The 17,735-nt window shown below is 43.2% G+C and overlaps 1 protein-coding gene and 1 long non-coding RNA gene across 2 annotated transcripts in view; one reads left to right on the top strand and one right to left on the bottom strand.

Annotated features, from left to right (window-relative positions):
* Window positions 1–10,788: 10,788 nt before the first annotated feature.
* On the bottom strand, window positions 10,789–12,433 carry LOC144380980 (uncharacterized). The gene is made up of 3 exons (XR_013445359.1): window positions 12,307–12,433; window positions 12,080–12,207; window positions 10,789–11,708 (listed from the first exon to the last, which is right to left on the bottom strand). It is a non-coding gene; the product is annotated as an uncharacterized LOC144380980 (long non-coding RNA).
* Window positions 12,434–12,938: 505 nt separating this feature from the next.
* Window positions 12,939–17,735, top strand: part of DEPDC1B (DEP domain containing 1B) — an 81,496-nt gene continuing 76,699 nt past the window's right edge. Inside the window, exon 1 of the mRNA XM_036101090.2 lies at window positions 12,939–13,029. Within this exon, the coding sequence (XP_035956983.2) occupies window positions 12,982–13,029 (48 nt within the window). The 5' untranslated portion in view covers window positions 12,939–12,981. The remainder of the gene's footprint in view (window positions 13,030–17,735) is intronic.

Genomic DNA, 17,735 nt, shown 5'->3' on the forward strand with positions numbered 1-17,735 from the left:
GAGTCTTTCTTTTTTTCCAAAATGACCCCAGCATTCTTTCTCTGAAACAAAATGTGTAGTTCAACCATCTTACTTGTGTTTTCAGAGCTTTTTAAGGGTTCAATTTTCTTCCACGTCTTCTGGAGCATTTCAAATATATCATTGGTGTTGGCGGTGGGGAAGGAAACATTTCCTCTGGCCATCCAGCCTCCATTTTCTCATATTAAATGGATAAGCCAATTTGGGTTATAGTCCTTGCAGAGCAGAACTGGAGCGTTTTTGACACCCCTCCTGCTGCAGTAGCCACACGAGGCCCCTGCACTCTGTGTCCTCACTGACTGGAAGTAGCCAGAGAACTACACCGGCTCCCATCCTGTTTCTTTTGGCTGCTTCTATTTCATCCCTGGTGCCCTTCTGTGCCCATCCTTGGCCCATTTTTCTATTAATATCTTTGTATTTTTTAAGCAAATCCTGGTTTTTACATCTACATAGCAACACTTTGCTTCATTTTGAAATGAAACATGTTTTAAAAGTTTAACTTTCCGCTTTCATTTATTTTTATTTTTCTGAAGCTACAATTTTCACAATAAACGTATCTACTTTTATAATTTTGGAAAATAGGCACACACCCAATGAGGATGGCTACTATTAAGAAATAACAGAAAATAGGGGCGCCTGGGTGGCTCAGTCGTTAGGCGTCTGCCTTCGGCTCGGGTCATGATCCCAGGGTCCTGGGATGGAGCCCTGCATCGGGCTCCCTGCTCAGCGGGAGGCCTGCTTCTCCCTCTCCCGCTCCCCCTGCTTGTGTTTCCTCTCTCGCTGTGTCTCTCTCTGTCAAATAAATAAATAAAATCTTTAAAAAAAAGAAAAGAAATAACAGAAAATAACACGTGTTGGTGAAGGTATGGAGAAAGTGGAACCTCGTGTAGCTCCAGTGGAGAAAACTATGGTAGTTCCTCAAAAAATTAAAAATGCAAGTACCCTGTGATCCAGCAATTCCACCTTTAGGTATATACACAAAAGAATTGAAGGGACTCCAAGAGATATTTGCACACTCATGTTCATAGCAGCATTTGTTTGTTATATCTGCCAAAAGGCCGAAGCAACACAAGTGTGCATTGACCGATGAATGGGTAATCAAAATGTGGTACATATTCACGGTAGAATATGATTCATCCTTAAAAAGGAAAAAAAATGGCACATGCAATGACTTGGATGAACTTTGAGGACATTATGGTAAGTAAAATAACCCAGTCACAAAACGGCAAATACTGTGTGATTCCACGTATATGATGTACTTAGAAGAGTCAGATTCAGAGACAGAAAGCAGAGGGTGGTTGCCAGGGGCTGTGGGAAGGGAGGAGCGGGGAGTTATTTACTGGGTACAGAGTTTCAGTTTTGCAAGATGAAAAGAGTTCTGGAGATTGGTTGCACAGCATTGTGAATATACTTAACACAACTGAACTGTATGCTCAAAATGGTGAGGATAAAACTTTTATGTTGCCTCCTTCCCCTTTGCATTTACTATGCCTGTCAGATCTGGTGTCCGAGTTACGCTAGTGTTTTTAAAGGAGTTGGAAAGCTTTTAAAAATCTTTTACAACACTTTGAAATAGCTTATGAATTGTATGTGGTTTGAAGGAATCATTCAGGTTATTCTCTAGCTCCCTTCCTCCAAGCCATCACTGCTAAAATTCATCTCTCACACATTCCCTGCCCCCAGCTTACTATAGACCCCATTCCTTCCTGCTCTTCTTGCCCCATTGCCCCTGCTTTCTATTTCAAACCATTTCCACAGCTGGGACAGACCGGGTTTGGGATGATGCCACATCTTCTCGTGGCAGAAGAGCAGGTCCTATGGAGTAAGGGTTGGGTAAAGGTGCTCAGCACCCTTGCTTAACCCTCATCCATTCTTCCCCTCACAAAAGAGCCAGATTTTTAGCCTCTATCCTGTCTCTTTCCCTTCCTCCAAAGACCTCCACCCTACTTTTGAAGTGTTTGGTTTTTGCCTTTGTGTACCTTTCTGCTCCTAAACTCTCACCGTGATCAACTCTAATCTCACCTTTGTGTTGCCCTACTGGATATAAAAGAAAAACAGGGAGCAGAGAGAGTGGGGGCTGGGAGGGAGAGCTCAGGGAGGAGCCCACTAACTAGATTCCCCATTGTCTGTAGAAATCTTTAGAGAGCCCAGAACGGGTGTGTGCGAGCTACCGTGGCAGGAAGTGACAGGGATGTGTCACAGCCACCACTCTATACCGCATGACTTGGCAGCTCTCTATGCACTATGCAGAGAGCCTTCCATCTGGATGCTAACATGCATCCTTTCCCCAGTCGATCTTTTCTGTCTTAGCCATTATTCGTTTGAAAATGCAGATCTAATTATGACTGTCTCTCCAGCTTAAGCCCTTTAATGGCTTCCCATTACTTGGAAGATAAAGACGAAAGCCTCTCACTTGCCTTCAGGGCTCTACGGAGTTAGCATCTGCCCAGCCTTCCTGCCACACAGATAGTTCCTTACCCTAGTTCTTGGCTGAATAAAGACCTCTACCCTCTTCTGGTTTCTCAAGTTCCTCTCTTAATCTCTGTCTGGAGCCCCCTCGACTGACTACCTCCCTTACCTTCTGCTATCACCACCACTGCCCCCAGCATATACACAAACCCCTTACCCTTGAACTGAGTAATTCCTATTTTTCAGTTCACATGTTTAAGGAAGCCTTCCCAACTGCTCAGAGTGTATCAGATTCCCTGTTGTACGCTTAGAACTCTAGAATAGTGTGCCTGTTTTTAGTGCACTTACAGTATTTTTAAATATTTGTATGATCGTCTGGTTTATATTTGCCCTCCACCCTAGACTGTAAGCTCCATGAAAGCCACAGGTGCATTTGTTTTGTTTCAGATTTTATCCTGGGTGCTTAGCTTAACCCTGCACAGAGTATACAAAGTCAGCTTGAAATATCTTGCAGGAAAAATAAAGGCTGCTTAAAGGCTAAAGAGGACATATTGAAAGAACACAAGAGCTGGTTTCAAAAAGACAAATAACAATAATGAATCATAATTTATTAAATAAGCAAAGATTCATGAGTCCATAATGATACTCAAAAAAGCAGCAGATGGGGGAAAAAAGCCGGAAGTGGTGCAGAGGGGACAAAAGGTCTTATTTATAGTGGAACGTCAGCTAAAACATGTAGAAGGAATGGTAGCATTAGAATATTGCTATTTGCAACCACTATTGTAATAACTGATTACAATGGAATGTTAAAACCATTGGGTATAAGTTTGTAGGGGAACAGGATATTCATATGGCCTCATAGATTCACCCTATAGATTATTTATTTATTAAGTATGAAGGAAAAAGATGCCTTTAAAATGAAGAGTTCAGGTGGGTGCCTACATCAGAGATAATGGGACAAACTGACATGATCTTCCTGATGCGATGCAGTTGGAAGCATACAACGTCATCAATACGGTATTCTTGCTAAATATTTAAGATGAATCTAATCGTAAGGAAGCATCGTTACCTTTGACGTATTCTGCAACACACTCTGGCCTTTTCACGTTTGTCATTGTCTTGTAAAAAGGAGGGAGATTATTCTAGATCATGGAGAGTAAAGAGACAAGTAAATGCAGAGTGGGGTCCTTAAAATAGGTATAAAAGAAATTTTGAGTAATTGGAGAAATTTAAATACGGATTATAGATTAGGTAATATTAATGTATCAATGTTAAACTTCCTGAGGGTAAAATGATATCACGAAGTAGACAAATACCCTTGTTTTTAGGAGATGCCAATGAACTATGGGGGTTCAGCAGGGGAGGCTGGGGGATGGTAAATGAAGTGCAATGTCAACATCTGTTGAATGTATGTGGAGAGTATATAGGTGTCATTGGACCAATCTATGAACTTTTCTGTAGGTTTGAAATACTTTCAAACAAAAGTTGGGGAGGTAAATGTTAAGACAAGATGGCTTTAAGCCTGTTCACTAAGCGGGCTTGCTGAAACTTCCTTATCCCTAGATTAGATGGACTTACCTTGTCCTAGTCACCCCTGGACAACCACAGGCTTCTCCCAGCTCCTGTTTTCCCTGTACCCCTTGCCACAGGGCCTATTATTATAAAAGTGGTGGTTCAGAGTAGTGGAACAGATTTGGTCAACATTGTGGGCAGGCAGATCCCAAAGAAAACCCAACAGGACTCACTGTTCAGAGAAGTTCCAAGGCCAGAAATATGCCTCCAGGGCAATGTTTCTCAAACTAGACTGCACATTAGAACCTCTTGAAAATCTGATATCCAGGCTGTTCATTCCCAGAACAGTTAAAGCGCAATGTATGGAAGAGGAATCCAGGCATCGGTAGTTTTTTTGTTTGTTTTTTTAAGAGTTTATTTATTTGAGAGAGAGAGAGCACAGGAGTGGGAGGAGGGGCACAGAAAGAAGCAGACTCCCTGCTGAGCAGGGAGCCTGATACGGAGCTCGATCCCAGGACCCTGAGATCATGACCTGAGCCGAACCTACTGAGCCACCCAGGTGCCCCGAGTCATCAGTAGTTTTTGACGCTCTCCAATTGATTCCAGTGTGCAGACAGGTTTGAAAACTGCTACCCTAAAGAAGTCTGTCTACATGGGAATAGGACTAAGTGAGGACTGGAGTATTCACTACTGACATCAGTCAGAGAAGAAAAGCAACCCACCTGGGACCCCCAGGTTGTGATAGGATGCAGGCTTAGAAGCGAAAAACTTTTCTTATTAGCTTTAGCAGCTATTTTGTAGACCTCATGGGAATTTCTGCATCGACAATCATGTGGTCTACAAAGTAAAACTGTTTTAGTTATTCTTTCTAATCTGGATGCTATTTATTTATTTATTTATTTAGCCTCGTTACACTAGTTAGACTCTCGAGCAGCACAATGTTGAATAAAAATGATGAGAGCAGACATCCTTGTCCTGTTGCTGATCTTGTGGAGAAAGTGTTCACTCTTTCACCATTAATTATGATGTTAGCTGTAGGATGTTCATAGATTCTTATTAAGTTGAGAAACCTCCCTTCTATTCTCTGATTTGTTGAGGTGTGTGTGTGTGTGTGTGTGTGTGTGTGTGTGTGTGTAAATCAGGAATGAATGTTGGATACGGTCAAATGCTTTTTTCTTTTCCCTTATTTAAAAAAAAAAAAACAACTTTTAAAAATGGAAATTTCCAACATAACAAAAGTCTTCTGGATTCTCCCTCCATCCTCTACTCTCCCCCTTCCTTGCAGTTGCAAATACCTGCTCATTACAGACTCTCCCACATTCCAGATTTTGCTGATTAAAAACCCCCATGGTCTCCCATCCTCTACAGTTCCTGAAAATTGGTAGCTGGATCATAACAATGAGATGTGGTCAGGTTTAAGTTCTATTTGGGGGGCAGGAGGCAAGAATCCTTGGTAGATGGTATTGCGGTCCTCTTCTCCAAAGCTCCCGGCCCAAACTTGGTTCTGGCTATTTGCATTGTGGTTCTGTAGTTACTCTAGGCCCTGCCTCAAGCCTATTTCTTAGTACCTTCTCTGTTCCCATCTCCGTGGGTCCTTTACTTTTCTTGGCCCAGTTTGGAGGCCTGACTTGAACGCTACTTATGGCCTTTATTGAACATTCCTTTAGGATGCTACTTCTGGTAACTTGTTCAGCTTTGAGCATAGAATACACAGGAGCATTCTCTCCTGTATTGCCGCCCAGGCCCTCAGGACACTTCTTGGAGGGCCCGCAGAACCCTACCTGCAGGGGTCAGCTGGCCTGGGGGAGGGGATCAGATAATAACATTTCTGTGGTCCAGCCTCTTGTCCCTTCTCCCCAGAGCATCTACTTTCAGGGGTCCTGGAGTCAGGACTGGCATCTGTGTTTTCATAAGTTTTGAGGGTTCCAGAGTGTGGACAGGCTGGGGGACCACTTCAGAGTGAAATCTGCATGGACACTCTCCCTCCTATTCCCTCCTTGGAGCTTGAATAAAAACTCTGCATTTGATAATTTATTGTAAAAAACAAAAGAAAATAAAACAAACATTGTCCCATTGTTAATTCCAGGTGCAACCCAATCAGAGATTTTCCAGAGAGAGCTAGATAAGAAAACGTGGTCAAACAGGTTTGAATGTCTAGAAAGTTTCTCTTTAATTTTAAATGAAAAGTCACAAATGGTATATCCAATCAAGCTGGAAACTGAATGCTGCATTTTGTCTACTAAATGAAATCCTTTGATCCCTTCCCCCTCCACATTCATAGTTGGTGTTTGGGTTACCATGTAGATGGACTGAATTCCTAGCAATCTGTGAGTTGGCTCATGTTCCCTTTTTGGTCTGGGGTAAACTCCTTGTTTCTTTTTTTTCCTCACACAGCCAAAGACCTGTGACAGTTATTCTTGGGGGGTGGAGACCAGAGGGGGTGTGAGAATGTCTGCTCAGGTGCTGGCCATGTTGTTTCTTGATTGGAGTGCTGGTTGCAAGGGTGTGTTCAGTTTGTGAACATTCCTCAAACCCTCTAGAGATAATGTGTGTGCTTCTGTCTGTATATGTTACAACGAATGAAAAGTTGAGAGAAAGAAGAAAGGAAGGAGAGCGGGAGGAAGGAAGGAAGGAGGGAAGAAGAAGGGGATCTGTGTCAGGAATGAAGAAAAGAAAAATACGAAATATAAAATAATCATCATTAGTAAGGACAAGTGCTGAAAATGATTTTTTAAAGTAGGTATCCATGCTAGTTTCAGCTTCTTGACTCTGAAAGAAAAGAAGAGCGGCAGTGTTGTAGGCAAACACAATAACCATTGTTGCCTCTGTAAGCCCTTCAGGAGAGCTCAAGCCGTACAGACGGCCGGCCCCAACCCCAGCTCACAGACCTTCCTTGCTCCGCAACAGCTCCCGCCGCGCAGTCTCGTTTTCACCCCTGCTCTGGCTTCCGAAGCCTCGCCCTGCCCCACTTCTCCCTCTCTGGGCTCCCGTGTTCGTTGGTGGTCCACAGGCCTTGGCCACCAGCATCCTCTGCTGCTGCTGCAGGAAATACCCCGTCAAAGAGCTTACCTGGCAGTAAGCACGACTCACAGGTGTGCGGCAGTGAGACCTGGCAGCCACGTTTTCTGAAACTTCTGCCCATTCTCCACCTCCTCTACTTTTCTGGGGTTTTTTGTAAATTGAATTCTCTTTGGCTATATTAACTACAGTTGCTATTTCACGGGCTATTTGTGATGAATCTTTTTAAAAGGCAGATGATGGATGTCATCCTAGTTTTGAGATGTTTCTTCAAAGTGAGCTTAGGTGCTACGGGTCAAGACAATTGATCTGCTGATACCGGGGTTTATCATTTGACTACCTGGGAGCTACCCAAAAGTTCAGTAGCATGTATTGATTTGTAATTCTGCTGAGGCTAGAACTGGAATCTGATGCCTTTGTCAGTAAAATGGAAGAGAAGGTCTTTGATGGAGGTCCAGAGCTTAAGCTTACAAAGAGGGAACCGAGAATGGGACAGGCTCCTAATCAAGCTGTCACTGGCTCAGGGCAGGCTGGGGAAATGAGGTAAGTGAAGTGGCAGGAGTGGGCAGGGAAGCCTAGGTTCAGGGGTGAAGCAGCAGGATTGAGAGCCAGAGAAACAGGTCAGTCAGAGTAGTCAGCCCAAAGGGCTGAAGTGGGACAGTGGAGAAGCCCTCTGTTCGTTCTATATTCTTCCTTCCTCAAAGTCCTCATGTACCTGTAGGGCTCCAGCATACCCAATTCTATCTCCCCCACCCTTTCGATCTAATATTTTCTTTTTTTTAAAAAAAAAAGATTTTATTTATTTATTTGACAGAGAGAGACGCAGCGAGAGAGGGAACACAAACAGGGGGAGTGGGAGAGGGAGAAGCAGGCTTCCCGCTGAGCAGGGAGCCGGATGCGGGGCTCAATCCCAGGACCCTGGGATCATGACCTGAGCCGAAGGCAGACGCCCAATGACTCAGCCACCCAGGTGCCCCTCGATCTAATATTTTCAACCACAGGTCACCCCTATTTGGATGTTTCACTGCCAGTCAAATGCTGCTTGTCCAAACCCCAACTTCTTTTGGCCTTTGCTGTTTAGGAGAAACAGGTCCAGTGACTCAGGTGAATTCTCAAATACCAGTCAATATTTTCCCCACGATGTGCATAAACATGAAGGGGAAAGAATGTCAGAGGCATATTGAGTGGGCGAATCCTAGCTGGTGGCCTAGGCTCACTTCCAAGTGGATGACATGTTCTTATACCAGCCTCGGTGAGGGGGGGGGGTAGTTTTAAGGTTTTGCCTTATCAAAACTAGGTATCTGTGCAAGTCACGGATCTCTGGAGTCACTGGTAAGGAGTCAAACCATAAAAACCAATGGAATATAGATACCTGTATGTACCTCTGTGGGAGGAATCCATAAAACTGAATTTTAAACAAACTACTGTGGTGATTCTTATGAATAGTCAAGTCCCCTCTCTTTGTTCCTTCTTGCTTACCCAGACAAAGCCTGTTTCACTGTGACTAATGGTGCAATCTTTCTGCCAGTCTTCTAGGTGGCATTTAGAGCCACATCTGGCTTTTTCTTCTCCCTCATCCTTTATGGCTAACCATTCACTAAGTACTGACATTTATACTATCCCCTCTTCTGCCGTGTAATAGCTAGAACAAACATTAATCGAGAGCTTGTGTATACAAGATGTATCAGTTTTCTATTGTCATATATGGAATTACAATACATTTAATGATTAAAAACAGCACTGGTTTATTAGCTTATTAGCTGGTCAGAAGTCTGGAGTGGGGTGACTGTGCTCTCTGCTCAGTGAATTAGGTGTTGGAAGCCTGAAATCAAGATCTCAGCCAGGCTGATTTCCCTGTGGAGGCTCTGGGGAAAAATCTGCTTCCATGTTCATTCAGGGTGACAGAATTCACTTCCTCTTCGAATCTCCAACTTCTGCCACCAGCTGGAGAAAACTCTCCTCTTAAAGGGCTCATGTGATTAAGTCAGGCTCGTCTAGATAATATCCCTATTCCAAGGTCACCTGATTTGGAACCTTAATATCATAGGCAAATTCTCTTTACAGCAGCACCTGGGGTCATGTTTGACTGAAAAAATGGGAGGAGGAGTAGATACACCAGGTCTGGGAATCTTGGAGACCATCTTGGAATTCTGCCTACCGTACAAGGGAAGCAGAATTCTAAGAAATCTGCGTGTATTTCCTTAAGTAAGTCTTTCAATAGCACTATGAAACAGATACCACTGTTATTTCCTTTTTTTTTTTAATTAGAAACTGACATGCAGCAGAAGAGTCTTGCCCAAGGTTACACAGCTGTTTTCATAACACTCCACTGCTCTTGGATTTTCATGTCTGTATTCATTCAACTACCTTCTAGGTAGCTTTCCTGTCTCCATGATCTTCTTCCTTGAATTTATTCGATATTCCTTGGCCAGACCAATGTTGGTTAAATTTTTTTTTTTGTCATAAAGTGGCTTTCCTAGATACAAAGAATTATAGTTAGTGATAGCAAAAAAGAAGCCCTGTCCTGATGTGCGAGAACCTGAACTTATGCCCAAATATGAGAATCCAATATGAGAATCCATTCAGCTGTATCTTTGGCAAAGGTTTTATTATGCTAACTTAGAACTGTAATGGTTTGATTGTGAAGTGGCAGGAGATGTGTGTGTGTGTGTGTGTGTGTGTGTGTGTGTGTGTGTGATTATAACACAAGGCACTGGGTATGGATTGTGTCTTCTGAGACTCAAAAGGGAGGAGCGAGTGTGGATAATTCTTTAACAATAAGACAAAACAGAATAGTAGGTTCAGGAGCAAATTTTGTAGGTTATACTGAAAATATAAAAGTTAGCTATTATATTGCAGAGTATATGCATGTAAGACATATATTTAGAGACAGAATGAATTGAATCAATCTTTAGGAGATGAATAACTTATGAAGCTTAGTTTTACTTTCTCATCCATTTACTCCCTCAACAAGTACTTGTCGAATGACACCATGTGCCAAGCATTGTATCAACCACATTTATTTATTTTCTCCTAGAGTATTGCAAGCTTCCGAACTGGTTTTCCTGCTTTCACTCCACACCTACCCCCATTCCATTCTGCTACCTACACAGTGGCCAGAGAGATGCTTTAACCTATTGAGATCTTGACACACTCTCAAACCTTTCTAATACATTTTCAGCCAATTCAGAGTAAAATCCAAATCCCATGACCCATAATGTGACCTAAAGAGCTCTTCTCCTCTCTGTGTCCAAACCCATTTCCTCCCTCTCCCTTTCACTCACTCTGCTCTAGAGAACACAGGCACAGGCCTCCTCCCCATGTTCCCTGGGCATGGCAATCATTTGTCCACTTCAGGCTTTCACAGGGGCTATTATTCCATCAGCTTAGAAGATCCTCCCCCAGACAGTTACTCCTTTATTTGACTCAGATTGTTTACTCAAATGTCACTTCCCCGGCCACCTGAGCCAAAATAGCATCCCTGTCCCCACCATCCGCTCCTTTTCCTTCTACTTTTCTTCCCGACACTCAATTACCACCTGATAAGTTATATATATTTTTATGTGTTTAGTTGGCTTGCTGTCTCCTTCCTTACTAGGATGTCAGCTCCTGGGAACAGAGACTTTATTTTTTCTCCTAAAATATTCCAGTGACTGAAACAGTGCCCGGCACATTGTAGGAACTCAGACATAGTGAATAAGTGAATGAATGAATATAAATCTCTATTTTTTTGTGGTATTTATTTTTTAAATGCTGAAATAAAAATATGATTTAACAGTTTCAGTGAAATAGTATGGTTTTACATTTTCCATATGTTTCTAGCCTTTCTTTATCACCCATATCCCCAAAGAATATGATGCCCCTATTAGTGAAGAGTATTAATACAATTTCTGGGGGAACATTTCCCAATAGAGTGGTGACAGGACAGACCAATAGCTTTGGAAATCAAGTCACGGATTTTACAACTTTTAAGAACCTCAACAAATGGACTGTCTTCATGGCTTAAATGCCAAGGAACATAACTGAAAGTAGTAGTACAATCCCAATGGCTAAAATCTAATGTAAGCAGTGAGTGACTTGGGTTTCAGCAGAGGAGTTCTTTCAAAACAACCCATCCAACCAGCTGGGAGACATTTCAGGCAGTAGCAGGACTGAGTTCAGCAGTCAGGAACTCTCTTGGCAGTGAAGGCCTTGCTCCCACCCACTCCCTACTCAGTGATTGAGAAACACAATTTCCTATCCCCTAATACATTTGATGCCTCTGTTGCTTTTCGCTCCACAGCTTGGAATTTCCTAATGTCAGTGACAAGTCAGCTGGTGATGGTGAAATTGCCAGTATTCCTTGTACCTTATAAAGATGTTCAGAGGCTGAGTCAAAGCTTCTACAGGATTCTGATGGCCTCACACTTAAATATGGCAGAGAAGAGTATGCACAGAAATTTCCCAATTGTTTTTATGGGATGCTGAAAGACTGGTAGATTATCAGCAGCCCAGTTTAAACTACTTTCACAGAGACTGTGGCCTCTGATATGTAGATCATTTGGAGATGTTTTTCCAGTAAAAGGGATTATCTTGTCTATAGCTCATGATGGACTCTTGGGAAAAGGCTCAGGAAGCAGGGCATGACGTTTTGATGTTTTGTATCAGATCCCAGTTCCACAATGGTCACTGGTGTTGACAGACAGGTTCTGGAGTTACTTTTCTTCTTTCTCTTGTACCCCACTGTAGTCCTTTCTGATAAGGATTCAGTCCTTGAAGGTAAAAATTATTTTTATATTACCTCTATTGCTTTTTCTGATTAAAAAAAGTAATGCACACATGTCATCTCAGAATTTTGGGGGGCTTTCTAAAATACACCTAAGTAGGAGGGGTGTTATGAAGGTGGGAGCCTGATCTTTTACCCAGATTTGCTTTTAAAAAAATTTATTTATTTATTTATTTATTTGAGAGACAGAGAGACAGGGAGAGAGCACGAGTTGGGGGGCGTAGGGCAGAGGGAGGAGAAGCAGACCCCAGGACCTGGATCTCATGACCCAAGCGGAAGGCAGATGCTTAACTGACTGAGCCACCCAGGTGTCTCTTACCCAGATTTTTATTATGGTATCTTATCCTGGGTACTCACTGAGGTGACCAGGTATGAACTTTTTCTTTATCAGATTTGAGCTTTGAACTCGAGTTGCAGGTACAGAGCGCTGACCTCATTTGTCCCTTTTAACAACAGCAAATCAGACCAACTCAGACCAGCAATTCCTAGGGGGAAAATTTTGAGCAGTAACAAGGTCAAAAGGTCAAAGCAGAAATTTTCAGGCTGATATAAAACATAGAATTCAAATTCAAGGGATAGATTACCAAAAGAAAAAAACGGGAAGGTAATCGGGGCTCTTTCCAGCTCTTTATCGTTCGGACGCGCCGTCGACACTCCGTGGGGCCAAGTCCCCTTACCCAGTGCTTCAGTGTCCCTCCAATTGTAGAGGCGGTGCACGGGCTTCATTTCACTACCCACCCGTCCCAATCCTGTTAGCAGCACCGGCACGTTCACTCTACCTATAAAAGGCGGACACGGATTTGTGCCCCCCGTCCGCGGTTTCCGGTCACCGAATTACACACTTTCATTGACCGTCTCTAGCAGACAGAGCGTGGGCGGGCCCTGGGGAAGTCGGGCGGGCCAGGTTCGCCCCCGGACAAAGCGCAGGCGCCCCTCACGGTCTGCGCACACGCTGGTGTACGCGCGCGAGGCGACGGTGGACAGCGGACTCTGTCCCCGGCCGGTCTGCGCGCCCAGCTGCCGCAGCCGCAGGAGCCTCAGGTGGAGACGCCGGACAGCCGCCCGCCGCCTACCTGGCGGGGCCCGGGGGTGCCGGGATCCCCGCGTCCCCGAGGCTCCGCCCCGCAGTTCCCGTCACGTGCCGCCGCGCCGCCCAATCAGCGTCCGCAGCGCACAGGCTCGCGATTCAAACTGCGGCGCCGCCGGCTCGCTGGGATCCGCGCTGGGGCGGCCGCCGCCGCCGCCGCTGCGTACCGGCCATGGAGCACCGCATCGTGGGGCCCGGTCCGTACCGGGCCACCAAGCTGGTGAGTGGAGGTGCCAGGGCCTGGGCGACGCCGCGGTCCCCGCGATCTGCAAGGTTGGCGGGGCCCGAGTATGGAGGCCGGACCCGTTCCGGCCTGGGCGGCCGTTTTCTGGACGATGTTCAAAGAAAGGCTTACCGGGCCTGGAGCTTGGCACGTCGTGGGTGGGTGCAGCTTCGTTCCCGAGACACTGGCCTGGTTCTCGGCAGTAAGTGAGCCTTCCGATTTAAAGCGCCCGAAAGAACAGGGTGACCCCACCCCCACCCCCTTTGTCCCCTGGAATCGAACGCCTGCAGCCCGGAGAGGAAGGGCCCCGTGGGTAACCTCAGGGTCCCCCACCCCTTGTAACACTAAGCCTTCGCTGCAGTCCAGGCAGGGCGTGTCTCCGTCCTGAGTGTCACTTGTGACAGTGAGGTGCTTTCTAACGGTGCCCGGAACGCAGGTGGGTCTTGGCCGCTTTTCTGGTTCCCAGCGTTTCTGGTCTGTTAGCACCTACCTAAATCAGCGGTTGGCCCCGTCGGATGTTCTTCTTTTTTTTGTTTTTTCTTCTTTTTAAAGATTATTTGACAGAGAGAGCGAGAGCAGGAACACAAGCAGGGGGAGTGGGAGAGGGAGAAGCAGGCCTCCCGCTGAGCAGGGAGCCCAATGCGGGGCTGGATCCCAGGACTCTGGGATCATGACCTGAGCCTAAGGCAGACGCTTAACGACTGAGCCACCCAGGCGCCTGCGAACAGATGTTCTGAAAGAGCCTTTACGGACCCTGAGGGTCCAGGGTGCTGCTTTTTCTCCTGGGAGAACTTTGGTATTCAGGGTTCTGAGGCGTAGTTGATTTCTTTGTGACCTGGAGCAAGTGATTTTAGTGATTTGAGTTTTAGAGGATCACTCTAACGGAATAGTGGTGACAGTTTGGTAATGTCAATTGCAGATGTTTAAAGGCTTTCTAGGGAAGCCTGCTGGTGACTGGGAGGAAGGGACCCCGCTCCTTGGTCTTTTGCCACTTATGGCCACATATAATTTGGGAATTGGTTTCATTGTTCTGTGTAACCTAACGGATATCCAGGAAAAGATAGGAACAGGATGGGAGGAGTTACTGCACTCATCTTTGCAAACAGTCTACTACAGCCATTCATAATGATTCATTCATTTAAAAAAATTCAGCAAATATAAATTTAGATTTTCCTTTGGGCTAGCCTCTAAGAGGTGTGGATGGTGGTGACAGGGAACAAATAGGGTTTTTAAAAAAATGTTTTCATATTTACTTCCACTTCACAACTGCTTCTACCGTTTGGAACCATCTGGGATCAGAGCTATTGGTAGGTCCATGTTTAGGGATGAGCTAGAGATTGTGCATCATCAGGGACTTTCAAAAACTTTACTCTCCTTTGTGGAGGGAAAAACACATCCCTCTCCTCCAAATTTATTCACAGCACTTATGCAAGGGAAACAGAAGCTCAAGATCTTGGGTAACTAGTTCTCATCCTTCCTGCTTTAGACTAAAAAAGTTACATCATAATTGGAACTGTTAAAATCTCATTCACTGAATTGTATGAATCGCTACTTTTCATGGATGTATAGTACCTATGTAATAAGGCACTGCTTCATTCTGAGTCACATTAAGATATTATCAAAGGAATTTATAAAGAAACATGTTCTTTGTTCTCCAGAAGCTGTCAGCCCCCAAGAAATGATATTCAAGTCAAGTTTAGCCAAGACTGATCAAGTTAAGCAGGAAATTTAATTATGTGAATAATTAATGAAAGCACCTCAGTTTTACCAGAACTTCCCAGGTGGTCAGTTCAGTTGTCAAATTTATTCTATTTGAGATCTTTGATCTTAAACCAAGATTCTGGAAGCACAGAAAACAATACGAAATTTTTTTTAAAAAGTGAGACTTCCTGCTTTATCAGTGATCTCCATCATCATTGTAGATGCTTTAACCTCATTATAAAATGTATAAATGTTTCCTGGAGCATAATTCAGTTGTGTCTTACAACTTTTACCAGGTAAATCACAAAGTTTGTGACTAGTTGTCTCTTTACTTAACCTTCCCCAGCTTACCTTTCCATCTCCCTGTCCCCACTTATCATTTCGCCCTTCTCCCAAGATCACCCTCAACCCAGTCTTCAGGAAAAGCTTGGGAAAATCATTGGCATATAAAGAGTAGGCTTTTATTTCCTCCTTTCATGACTCCCTTTACTGTTTCAAACCATGTACAGCTCCATTTTCTAAAGCACCAAAGTCTTATCTGAAAATAACATTTTATGGACTAGGTAAATTTTTTTTTGCCAAAAATCAAATGACAGACTCTAAGTCATTACATGATGAATATGGAAGTTAATTAGAAACTTATTCATCTTCATTGAAATAGCTTTCGCTTTTGTAACCCACATACAAATACAGTTGACCCTTGAACAATGTGGGGATTAGGAGTGCCCACCCATGCGCAGTTGAACATCCATGTATAACTCCCCCCAAACTTAACTACTAACAGCTTACTGTTCACTGGAAGCCTTACCGATAACATAAACAGTCAATTGACACATATTTTGTATGTTGTATGTATTATATACTGTATTCTTATAATAAAGTAAGCTAGAGAAAAGAAAATGTTATTAAGAAAATAATAAGGAAGGGCGCCTGGGTGGCTCAGTCGATTAAGTCTCTGCCTTCGGCTCAGGTCATGATCCCAGGGTGCTGGGATCGAGTTCCGTGTTGGGCTCCCTGCTCAGTGAGGAGTCTGCTTTTCCCTCTGCCCCTCCCCTCTGCTCCTGCTCTCTCTCTCTCTTTCTTCCTCTCTCTCTCTCAAATAAAATCCTTAAAAAAAAGAAAATCAAAAGGAAGAGAAAATACATTGACAGTACTGTACTGTATTTATCAATGAAAATCTGCATGTAAAGTGGACCCATGTAGTTCAAACCCCTGTTGTTCAAGGGTCAACCGTAGTTCATCATTTTAATAGAAATAATGAGGAGAAAGAAAATTGCTTTTATAAAAACGGCTTTAATCTACTGATTCTTTGAACTTAATTCTGAGTTACCTCTACCATCTGATGCAAGTGGTAAACTTTAAAACCCTTACCGCTGTCACTGAATTTGAGAACTAGAATGGCCATGACCAATTGTCTAGTCCAGGTTCCTCCTTCTCTTGAGGCCTATGGGGGTGAACTGATTTGATCAGGTTCGCGCTGCTCGTCTGTGGCAGGTTCAGCTAGAGGTAGAGTCTGGTGCCTCTGCGCTCCCAGGCCAGGTGCTAGAGCAGGATAGCACCATTCTCACAAGATTTTTGGTACTAAGAAGGAAGGAAATGGAATAAATATCCTGGAGAAAAAAACAGGAAGCACATTTCAACACTCAGTGCTGTATTTTGTAGTTTGGCTCATGATGTGAAGTAAAAACAATTGTACGATTCCTTATTTCAGATCCCTAGTTTAAGGGATAAATAAGTAAAACAAAGGTTTTTTTTTTTTTAATCATGAACAAATCTCTTTTGTTCCCTTTGCTATAAAGATTTTCTCTCCAAATAATATGTCATGGAAAAAATCACATTCTCAAGCTCTGTCTTGTTCTTTGTTGACATAGGATATTTTCCTTCTAAGTGTGACTGAGAATTTTGAAGTATTTTACAGGTAATGTAATTCTTCTTTCTTGACAGAGTAGCCGAATTACAACATAATTATTTTTGGAAGTAAGTAGGAACAGAGACCATAGTTCTCACTAGGTTTTAGAATTCTGAAGTGTTTCATGGACTGAGTAAATATAATCCATAATGATAAGTGCCATTAAGAATCAACATAAATAAATTAAAAATTCATTTTATAAGATATGAGCTTTGATAAAGATGTCTTATTAGAAAATTTCTAGTGTGAAATGAAAACCAGCTATCAACAGAATCAGTAAAAATCCAGTCTTAATAGTTTTTTTTTTTCTGTGTGTGGAATACACGGAATGAAAAGGTCATTCAGAAGAGTAAAAGTATGAGAATTAAAATTTTTTTTGAAAAAAAATTTATTTTTAAAGGAGACCATAGGTGACCTTGGTCTACCAGAGATTTAAACTTAGTATTAATTGACTGTAATCATAATGGTGTAGTATTGCATAGGAAGACACAAATAGCTCAGTGGGATAAAAAAGAGAGTTCAGAATAGAATCAAGAAAGATACTATGTAAGGTAACTTAGTATTTCTTTTTTTTTTTTCTTTTTTATTTTTAAAGAGGTGTTTTTTTTTTTCTTTCTTTAAAGATTTTATTTATTTATTTGACAGAGAGATAGAGAGCACAAGTAGGCAGAGTGGCAGGCAGAGGGAGAAGGAGAAGCAGGCTCTCCGCTGAGCAGGGAGCCGGACGTGGGGCTCGATCCCAGGACCCCAGGATCATGACCTGAGCCGAAGGCAGCCGCTTAACCGACTGAGCCACCCAGGCGCCCCGGTAACTTAGTATTTCAATTCATTGAAAAAAGGGTGACATAATTGGCTCTCCATTTGGAAGAAAATAAAGTTAGAGGTGTCTTCCTCCCACCATAAAAAATTCTAGTTGAAGATTAAAATATTAAAAAAAAATCCCTCTAAAATATTAAAAGAAAACTTTGATAAATATTTTTAATACCGCTGGATGGGGAAATCTCTAACTTCCTTCCCCTAAAGGGGAAAATCCTGAAGCTATAAAGAAAATAAAGATATATTTGTTTCATTAACATCACCATCAACAACAAAA

This window comes from Halichoerus grypus, chromosome 2 (assembly GCF_964656455.1).
Source record: "Halichoerus grypus chromosome 2, mHalGry1.hap1.1, whole genome shotgun sequence".
In the NCBI taxonomy this organism is placed as follows: Eukaryota; Metazoa; Chordata; class Mammalia; order Carnivora; family Phocidae; genus Halichoerus; species Halichoerus grypus.